This window comes from Sinocyclocheilus anshuiensis, unplaced genomic scaffold (assembly GCF_001515605.1).
Source record: "Sinocyclocheilus anshuiensis isolate Anshui unplaced genomic scaffold, SAMN03320099.WGS_v1.1 scaffold163, whole genome shotgun sequence".
NCBI lineage: Eukaryota > Metazoa > Chordata > Actinopteri > Cypriniformes > Cyprinidae > Sinocyclocheilus > Sinocyclocheilus anshuiensis.
In genome coordinates this window covers 559987-570736 of record NW_015548223.1, presented here as the reverse complement: position 1 = coordinate 570736, position 10750 = coordinate 559987, and the positions used below count along the sequence as shown (strand labels likewise).

Here is a 10750-nt window from a genome sequence, read left to right as displayed (position 1 = left end):
GTTCATTGTTAGTTCATGTTAATTCACAGTGTATTAACTAATGTTAACAAGCACAACTTTTGATTTTAATAATGCAGTAGTAAATGTTGAAATGAACATTAGCTAAGATTAATAATTGCTGTAGAATTATTGTTTATGTCTAGTTAACTAATGTTAACTAATGAACCTTTTGTAGTGTTACCCATATTTTTGATTATTTATTTTATATTATTGCTCCTCATTTGTAAATCACTTTGGATAAAAGCATCTGCTAAGTGAATAAATGTAAGTGTATAATGTAAATGATTATTTATTGTTTATTACATTTTGCTAAAATTTAATTCCTTAAATATTTGGCTCTGTGTCAAATTGCTTATGTCCCTCATTAATTCCTTTAGATAAAAGCACCTGCTAAATTAATACATTTAAAGGCATAATTTTAATTATTATTACTTATTATTTACTAAAAGTGTTCTATTAAATTATTTTTTGTTGGCTCTGTGACAAATTGCAAATCTGCTAAATGAATACATGTAAATGTAAATGCCAAAAGAGCCAATTCTCTGCCTCTGAGCCTTATTAAACTAGTTGATTATTTAATTCATAAGAATTGATTAATGTAGATGGTTATTAATTTGTCAATTTAATCCACTTTTCAGTTACAAGCAGTTTTTCATCTCCGCTACTAGTGTTTTGTAATGTTGTTACAGCATGATTTTGTGTTTAAGAGTGTCTTCTGGTTCTGCAGGCTCAGTTATTTGCTAAAACAGAACATGAAGGTGTCGTGCAAATGCTGGAGGTGAGTTTCATGTCTCGTTGCTTTGTGTTTGTTTTTGTCATGTTAGTTTCTTGTTAAATTAACCATTTAAAGTGCATTAGCTAAGGAGCTGTGATGATTGGATGATAGAAACCGACTGTGTTTATAATGCTCTGAGTTTTAATGATTGTGTATTTGTGTGTTGTTTAACTGAATTGTGTCTTTCTCAGGATCTGGTGCAGCTCGTATTGCACAGAGAGCTTGTAGAGTACATCGTGTGCACTTCCTGTTTGATGTGTTGCATTTCCTCTTTCTCTCTTTAAACTGCATCACTGATGAATGTATCTGCAACCTGCAGAGGGCCCTGTTTACCTACTAGTCCAATTTTTCTTTTTTTAAGTATTTGAGTTGTTTTGCATACAATATTGCCATAGCATCTATTCAAATTTGAATAAAATTAAATAATTGTAATAAAATAAATATGCAGTATGGAATAAAATAAAAGAAATACTCATTCAACAAGGCATGCATAGTGCTCAAAGCAGTAATTTTCTTTCTTTTGTCCAAAGTGACTCACATTGCATTTGACCTTTATACTATATCAGTATCAGAGGGAATCTAACCCTTGATCTTGATGTTGCAAGCAGGTTCCTGATTGTTTTTTGAGCGTGTACTGCTCAGATTTTTTGCATGACTGTCCTTGCATTTGATTTGGAAAAAAATACCATATGAAGCGTTTCACTCTAGTAACTTGAAACTTAAAAATAACGTCATAACGCTCTTGTTTTTGTGCATTTTGAGTCTCAAGGCTTTAGATGCGCTCAACAGTGATGTGGTTCAACAGGTCCTGGACTGCAGCATTTAATAATCTAATGTAATATCTGCTCTGACTGCTTTTGAAATGCATGATGTTTCCTCTCTCTCTTTCTGTCCTATACTTTGTGTTTTGTTGGCTGCTAACCAGAATACACTGGACTGCATGCAGGTATCAGACCTGCTCAAACACATTCATTCGGCCCTTTAGAGCCAACTTAACTTTAGTTTCTAGAGCTTGTGTGTGTGTGTGTGTGTGTGGTTTATGCAAGAAGGTTTTCTGAACTAGACAAGGTTTTAGCACTCAAATAAGTGCAACAGGGCCAGAAACACTACTAAAAGTTTTGTTTTATTAGCTGGAGCTGATCAGCTTTTTGTGTTGCAGTGTGCTAATGCTTTTTGCGGAGTATTTTCTATTTAATATCTTAACATTAAATGTGACACTTAAAAGTTTGAATGTGACACGTAGACTTTTGAGGTGAGAGTTTTACAGGAAACCCTTTATTTTTAGAGTTTGAGCAGTGGCTGAATAAGTGACAGTCGGCCAGTTTGTGTGTGTGTGTGTGTGTGTGTGTGTGTGTTTGTGTGTGTGTGTGTGTGTGTGTGGTGTGGGTGTGTGTGTGTGTGTGTGTGTTTTTGAGCCTTGTGCTCTCAGTGTGCCAGGAAACTGAACCACAGAGCCGGAAGTGAAACTAGCTCGCCGTACTCTCTCAAACTCTTGAGTTTTTAATGCTTTTACTACACGCTTGTATTTTACACTCAGTGAAATGGCTTTAACCTCTTTCCATTGCCCTGCTTACCTCCTTTTCACTCACTGCTTTATTTATGAAGCTTTATTGTGTTGCAAGATGCTTTTTTTTTTTTTGCAAAGACTGTGCATATATCATGTGGTGATTATAGCAGACTCAATGTGTTGATGTAGTTTTCTAGAAAAGCTACACACCAGGTTTTTATGATTTTGTTTTTTGTTTTTCTAGGTTTCAGTAACACAAATCTTAACAAATGTAAAAACTATTAAAATAGTCTGTATATATAATTAGCACTTATTATTAGTGATTTGAACAAACCCCCAAACAATAAATAATCTTTTTTTTTTTTCTCAAAATATATATTTTTGTTGTGGTGAGGTTTGCTGTTACTGATCAGACTTACGATTTTCACCTGATGATAAATTATATATATATATATATGTATGTATGTTTAATTGTTAATGAGGATTTATTTTCTTGCAAAATGCTTTTTTACAAAGTCTGTGCATGTTTCATGTGATTACAGCAGACATAATTCGTATTAATATTGTTATCTAGAAAACCTATGCACCAGGTTTTTATGATTTTCTAGGTTTTAAGTTTCATCAACACAAATATTAACATATGTGAGAACTATTAAAATTAATGAAAATTATTCCAAACAGCCATATATTTTGTCAAGGTGGGATGTGCTGTTACTGATCAGATTCAAGATTTTAATTATACATTTAAACAAAAAGTTTATTTGTTTTTGAACCTTTATTGTCTTGCAATGATGCTTTCATAAAAAAACAGCTTGCAAGACTGTGCATTTTGTATATCAGTAATATTATAGATGTAGTATTCATTTTGTTATCTAGAAAACCTACACACCAGGTTTTTATGATTTTAGGGTTTAGCTTTCAGTAACACAAATATTAACAAATGAGAATTATTAAAATATTCCAAACTAAGTAGCGCTTATGGTTAATGATTTGAATGGACCACAGACACTTCACAATAAACTTCAGACTTTTGATTTTCATCTGTTGCATGATAAATAATATTGTGAGTATACAGTTATAGATTTTTTCCTTAATTTGCACCTCCATAAGATGTGTTTTCTTTAACAATTTGTTAAAAGATGATAAATATTTTTTAAAGATTATTTTTATATACTAAAACTCTTCTCAAATTCATTTAGTGTTATTTTTTTAGTTTTTGAGAGCACCTCCCACTGAAGTTCACAAAAATGTCTTGAAAACCAAAAAATTGAGAGCTCAGATTGACTTCTGAGTTAGATATTTTAATTTAGATGAATAATGTATAATTTGACACAATTATAGATGATGTCATCTTCATCGCATCGTCACATGCTCTGATTGGCTAATCCCACATGTGCATCATTCATCGCTTTGGCTGATTAATAGCATCTGCATTTCTTGATGTGTTTAACATATGAATGCAGCGCATGGATATTAACTAATATTTGCATATTAATATCGATCCTGTGTGTAGGCAAAAGTTCGGGAGCTGGAGGAGAAATGCCGCAGTCAGAGCGAGCAGTTTGGGATGCTGTCACAGGAACTGGATAAATTCAGGGTTCAGGCCTCAAAGATCGACCTGTCGGGCCCCGACCTGCTGTCCAGCCCCAGCCTGACCCAGCTGACCAATGGGGTCGGCCTGTCCAGTGAGACCGGTATGCAAAAATACTGATCATTACCCAACAGATAACAGATCCTTCTGTATCCTTTCAGATCTAAAGTAAGGGGTTTGTATCAGATCCAAGTTTGTAATGTTGTTGATTTATTTGGCAACTGATTGGTTTGGTTCAAGGCTGTTTATTGAAGAGTTGTGTGTCGCTGTTATGCTTTACTATTGCTGAGAGAGATTTTTGTAGCCAATTTGTTTGTCTGAGCACATGAAACTGCTGTGCAAGTATTGATTCTTGAATAACTGAGTTCCTGTCTTGTTGATTCCTGTTGTACATATAGACCGAAACAAAAGCGGCGGATTTCCTTTCAGCTCTGTACCTAGAGATGAATGCTGCAAAACCGGCTGCTGTTTTACATCCTCAATCCACTATTTTGTTGGTGTTTTGCAGTGCAGTTTGTTGTGATAGTTTTTATGAACTGCAGCATCAGAGATTGGTCATGTGCGTCGGTCCACTGATGTAAGATAAAACAGCAGACTAAAGCCTAGTGAGCTCGTGTCTACATAGGCATCAGTCTCAGAATCCTCAATGAAATGCAGCCAGTTATGTGAATGATTTGAAACGCTCTACATAGGCAGCAACACTTTTATATGTAAAGCACAGAGTTGATTCCAGTGGAGTTTGACATTATCATTAGTTTCTAAGTTAATAATGCTAATAACCATTATACTAATATGCAGCAAAAACAGTTACTTTTTTAATCAGATTGATTTAGTGTTTTTTTATTTAGATTATATTCAGTACTCAACATGTACTTTGGTAAATAAGTTTGGGGCCAATAAGATTAATTCTTTATTTTTGGAAAGAAATTAATACTTTTATTTCACAAGGATGCATTAAATTGATCAAAGTGACAGTAAAGACATTTTTAATGTTACAAACGATTTCCGTTTCAAATAAATGTTGTACTTTTGAACTTTATTCATCAAAGATAAATGTATCATGTTTTCCACAAAATTATTGGGCAACACAACTGTTTTCGGCATTGATAATAATGAGAAATGCTTCTTGAGCAGCAAATCAGCATATTAGAATTATTTCTGAAGGATCATGTGACACTGAAGACTGGAGGAATGATGCTGAAAAATCAGCTTTGCATCACAGATTTACATTTCATTTTAAAATATATTCAAATAGCAACCAGCTATTTCATAATATTACAGTTTTTACTTGGGATGCACGATATTGGATTATTGCCGATATCCGATATGCCGATAATTTTCAACTTATTTTGGCTGATAGCTGATGCTGATGCCGATACCGATATATAATTATTTTTAATTTTGGTTAGTTTTTAACAAGAACTTATTTGTTAGAATTAAATAAACAGTAATAAAGTTATTTTATAATGACAGTACATTGAAGATTTGAAAATAACTATAAATAAACTATATATTAATCACTGCATTTTTTTTTTCAGAAAGATGCAGTGGTAACCTTAACATTTTGATTTATGGTTTAACATTTGTAAATGGTCTAAAGCAAAAGAGTTGTAAAAATTCTGAAAATCTTTTAGAGCTCATAATTTGTTTAAAAAATATAACATATTACACATTAATGAATAAATCAGTATATATAAAATTATTTAAAGTGTCATGTTTGTGATTTTTTTTTTGTTCATGTAAGCTATAGCTTCTGATCTTTAAATCAAAACATACTCATGATTTTACACAAACAGAAACGCAGTCTAAATATTATTTGTGTGTTTTGCTTTCATTTTATTAGAAGTAGGCCAACAGCGCCCCCTACGGAATTAAAACACTTTACTGAGCAGGCATTAGGACCCGGGGGAGGCTGCAGCTGCATGTGCTATTACTGTTTACTCTTTCATACACCGAACTCGTCATTCTGTACGTACATTCTCAGTTTAAATGCGGCGATCCAAAGCAGTGAATCTAATCACCATTCAGGCAAAACTTTGCTTCAAGAATGAGTCACAATGCTGACGTGATCTCTCTTGTCGGCAAGACATATCAGCATAATTTTTCATATCGGGCCGATGCCGATATTTACATTTAAAGCCATTTACGGCTGATTCCGATATTGGTCCGATAATATCGTGCATCCCTAGTTTTTACTGTATTTCTGATCAAATAACTGCAGCCTTGGTGAACAGAAGAGATTATTTTTAAAAACATTTGAAAAATCTTACCGACCCCAAACTTTTTAACAGTTGTATATCTATAATAGTTATAGTTTCTCTTGATTTTTTTCCATCGTAATGCATTCTGGGTTTGCCTACACACTACAGTACGTTGCCATAGAACATGGCCAAAACAAGCTGTCTTTTAAGGTAACATAGTATTGCTGCTTAGCTTTTGTGTCAGATCACACCTATGATGTCTAGGTCGGCAGCTCACTTGGTTTTGGAGCACAGCCTAAGAATGAGTGTCTGAGATCCATAAGTGGATTGCTTCTGCATTATCCCCTCTTTTTCCAGGCACAAATGCCTCATGGGAAGACATCGCGTTCTGGAGTTTGGAGGGTAATGAAGCCCTCTGTGATGCCTCCGAGCCTGGTACTATTGAATTCAGTTTGGTTCTAGGCTGTGACGTCACATGTCCGCTTGCATGAATAACACATGGAGTGTGTCCGTGTAGTGAGCAGTGGGTGGCAGTGGTCACATCCATGAAGAGTTTAATATGATCAGTCCTGAGCTAGAGCTGGGCGATATGACAAAATATAGCGTGAGAAACCAATAAGTCATAGCGCCCACCCCTAACCTGAACCGCTTTGTGATTTGATTGACGTTTTATGTGTTGACGGTGGTACTGTTTGCAGATCTCACCTTGTTAGCATAGGTTTGGTTTTGTTTTTGTCATATGATCACTTACGCAGTTGGTAGCACATTGCATGTCTCTCAGCTTTGTGAGGAAATAATTGGCTGCTTTATTCTGATGGATCAATCAGAATTTCTGAGTTGCTGCTTGATTGACTATGTTCGGAATGGTTTACTAGCATATTACTTACATTATTTTTGCAGTAATGCTTATACATACACTACCAGTCAAAAGTTTTGAATAATTAAAATTAAAAAAAAAAAATGTTTCTGATAGAAGTCTGTTCTGCTCACCAAGTCTGCTTTATTTGATCAAAATACAGCAAAAACAGTGAAATATTATTACAATTTAAAATAACTGTTTTCTATGTGAATATATTGTAAAATGTAATTTATTTCTGTGATGTAAAGCTGAATTTTCAGCATCATTACTCCAGTCCTCAGTGTCACATGATCCTTCAGAAATCATACTAATATGCTGATTTGCTGCTCAAGAAATATTTCTGATTATTATCAATGTTGAAAACCGTTGTGCTGCTTTATATTTTTGGAAACTGTGATAAATTTTATTTTTCATGATTCTTAATTTAAAGTTCAAAAGAACAGCATTTATTTGAAATAGAAATATTTTGGAACATTATAAAAGTCTTTACTGTCAGTTTAATGTAAAATAAATGCTGTCCCTTTGAACTTTATATTCATCATACAATCCTGAAAAAAATGTGCATGAAATTCCTGAAGGATCTACCACTTTAAAAAAATAAAATAAAATACAATACAAAAGAGCAATTTATCACAATTAAGTACTCCATTATGAACATAGTCCTGATCTTCTGCTGCAGGTCTGGATGCAATATTATGTTTATCGCACAAATAACAGCATGTTTAAATGTTAACATGCACTGCTATGCATTTTTTGCATTTTTATTTGCTTCTTTCTAATGAATTCTGTTAAAGCTGCAGATCAAAATGCTCAATTAAAATTACATTTTATAGCATGCAGTCGATGCATGAATGTGAGTAGAGGGGGGAGGTGATGGTCAAAGAGAGATTTCTACTGTAGTCTCATAGTGACGGGGGTCGTGACCCTTATGCAAGCAGATGCTTTTCATTTAATCAACCCTGATTCTAACCTGTAGATCATAGGGGTCGACTAGACACATAAACACATGCATGTAAACCGCAGCTCAAAGCATTATCCCACATCTGTGCACAGACACATATGCATGCTTATATCACTTATTGAGGACAGCACTAGGGATGCACTGATACTACATTTCTCAGCCGATACCAATAACCGATTATTCACAATGATATCTGCCCGTACCGATAGTTTAGTTTTCTTAAAGGAAAAAAATCTCTCTCAATTAATGCTGTGAACTATACAGGGAACCTTCTCATTTGGTACAGAATATTAGAGGTTAAAATTAACAACAAATCTATTATATTCATGCTATTTATTTTAATATATAATAATCACACTCAAATAAAAACATAACCCAATTGCACATAAGGGAGCTTTAATAAAACTTGTCTTTATGACAGATTTATTTAAACATACATATATGATTAACAGTAAATAAACTGGGTAACTTTTCTGAAGGGAAATGCAATGTTAAGTGACGTACTGTTCACAAGTTGTTTTATTTGACATTCCTTCAGTTGAAACGCAGATTGAGCGATTAGATGAGACATCATAGATTTCAATAAGTTGTACTGTATTGTTCAACACCTTCTGATGTTCATTCATGTTCATTTCACGCTATAACTTGTAAGTGGAAGAGACTCCGCTTGAACTAAAGCGACTACAGCCTTCTGTCGCGACACTTTAAAGAGCATCAAAATGGCATTTATTGTTTGAATTTTGTGATTAAATGGACATTATTTGAGAGCTGAGACTTTGTTTCTTATTAGAAGTAACGGCACAAAGCTCTTTGCGATTATTGGTTGGGAGGCGTACACAAAATGTTTGGTGGAATAGAACCTGTTAATTGCGTTAATGCGTTATTATTGCTTTAACTTGGGCAGCCCTAAACTCGACGCAGGAAACATTTTCTTCATGCAAACTGCTGTCTGACAAGTTTTTCTGCCCCCTTTTGATTGACATGATATAATCGGCCCTAATCATCGGTTGTTTGTTAACAATCGGCTGATGGCTGATAGTGCAGATAATTGCTTTTATTAGCCGATACCGATTATTGGCCGATATATTGGTGCATCCCTAGGACATAGCGTAGACTTCTCATTTTGATATAAAGCTGTTTTTAGAATAAAAATAATTTATGATCAGCATTATTTTAAGTTGTATTTCTCTGCAATCGTTGCATGTTAGATGTGGCTGCAGTTTTGCGGACAGGCTCCACTCCACACGCGGCTGAACGGTCACGTCCCGATCGCTCACCGACCGTCAAACACCGAGAGCTGCCCACCATCAGCGTGAAGTCCGGCTCCACGTCCAGCCGTACACCACCCAGATCTGAGACCACTCACCTCTCACCCAAATCCGCTGGATCTCACCCGGCCAGTCCCCGAAAGACCAGCCCTACACATGAGGTGAGAGGAACGACCAGTGTTTACATGTATGCATTTAACAGATGCAAAAAGAGTAACATACAATGGTAGCATACAATACAGTGGTACAATTATTAGACATCTGGATTAGTGTTGTTATCGTTAAAGGGGTCATATGATGTTGCTAAAAAGAACATTATTACAGCTCTTCATGACATGGCGGCGGCAACAATACTACAGCGAGAATAAAAGTTCCGTCTTCTTTCTTTGCGTGAACATTTGGGCGGCGTTATGCAAATCTTCCCACATCGTGACGTAGGTATGTGGGGGCGTGTTAGAACGAGCCGTTTTAGGTAGGCGTGGCTGACTCTTAACTTTTATAAAGAATATCTCTTTGGATTTGAGACTTTAGTCTTTGCAACTTTACAGATCTTCTTTATGCACCAAGAGCTTGTAACACTCCAAAGAGAAAGGAAAACTTGAAATCGCATCATATGACCCCTTTAACTAAAACTATATAAAAAAAACATTTATGGTAATTTAAATAAATGTTAAATTAAAAAAAATAAGAACTTTTTTTATTTTTGTTTAGCAACATTTCTCATTTTCGTTTAAGTTCAAGTACTAAAACTTCTAAAACTGAAATAAAAACTACAAAGCCATAAAAAACTAATAAAAATGACAAATAACAGAATGACTGAAACTGAAATAAAAATGTAATTAAATAAAAAATACAAAAAATGGGGGGGGGGAATAAAAGTGAATTGAAAATACAACAAAACACTATAATATTATATTAATACTACTGCAATAAAACTCAGTGCATGTGTCTAGTACAGGGGTCAGCAAACTTTTTGAAAAAAATTATTAAAAAAATGATTAAAATCACTAAAACTAAAATGGAAATAAAAATGATTAAAAACGAAATAGACATTTTTAAAACGAAATAACAAAAATAGTTGTAGTTCAAATCATTGATATGTAATATTAAATACATAGACATAAAAAATTACATAAAATAATAAATAAATAGACATATTTAAAAAAAAACATTTAAATGACAAAAGCAATGAACTTACTCAAACTTCAAAATTAAAATATAATAAAAAATAAAAATGAATTCAAAATATAATACTATAAAAACAATAAATAAAATAAATAAAAATGGCAAAAATAAAATAAATAACTGTAAAATTAAAATAAGAAAATAATTATATTATAGTTTATATATATATATATATATATATATATATATAAACAGAAAAAAAATATATATGTAACAGAAAAAATAAAACATTTAATTGTATCCAAAATATAATAAATACTACAATAGTATATTAATGATATTAAAAAACACTGCTTATAAGTGCATGTGTCTAGTACAGAAGTTGGTAACCTTTTTGACATGAACTGGGACTTCAGAATGTCTTAAACAGCTAAACAAAGAACTTATCGAGCTATTACAGAGA

The 10750-nt window shown here is 33.6% G+C and overlaps 1 protein-coding gene across 2 annotated transcripts in view; it reads left to right on the top strand.

Annotated features, from left to right (window-relative positions):
• The window catches only part of tspoap1 (TSPO associated protein 1), a 141323-nt gene that overhangs the window by 94496 nt on the left and 36077 nt on the right, over nt 1–10750 (top strand). For both annotated transcript variants that reach the window (XM_016441337.1, XM_016441335.1), the window contains 5 exons: nt 728–778; nt 1701–1721; nt 3796–3976; nt 6432–6509; nt 9103–9323. In XM_016441337.1, the coding sequence (XP_016296823.1) occupies nt 728–778; nt 1701–1721; nt 3796–3976; nt 6432–6509; nt 9103–9323 (552 nt within the window). The remainder of the gene's footprint in view (nt 1–727; nt 779–1700; nt 1722–3795; nt 3977–6431; nt 6510–9102; nt 9324–10750) is intronic.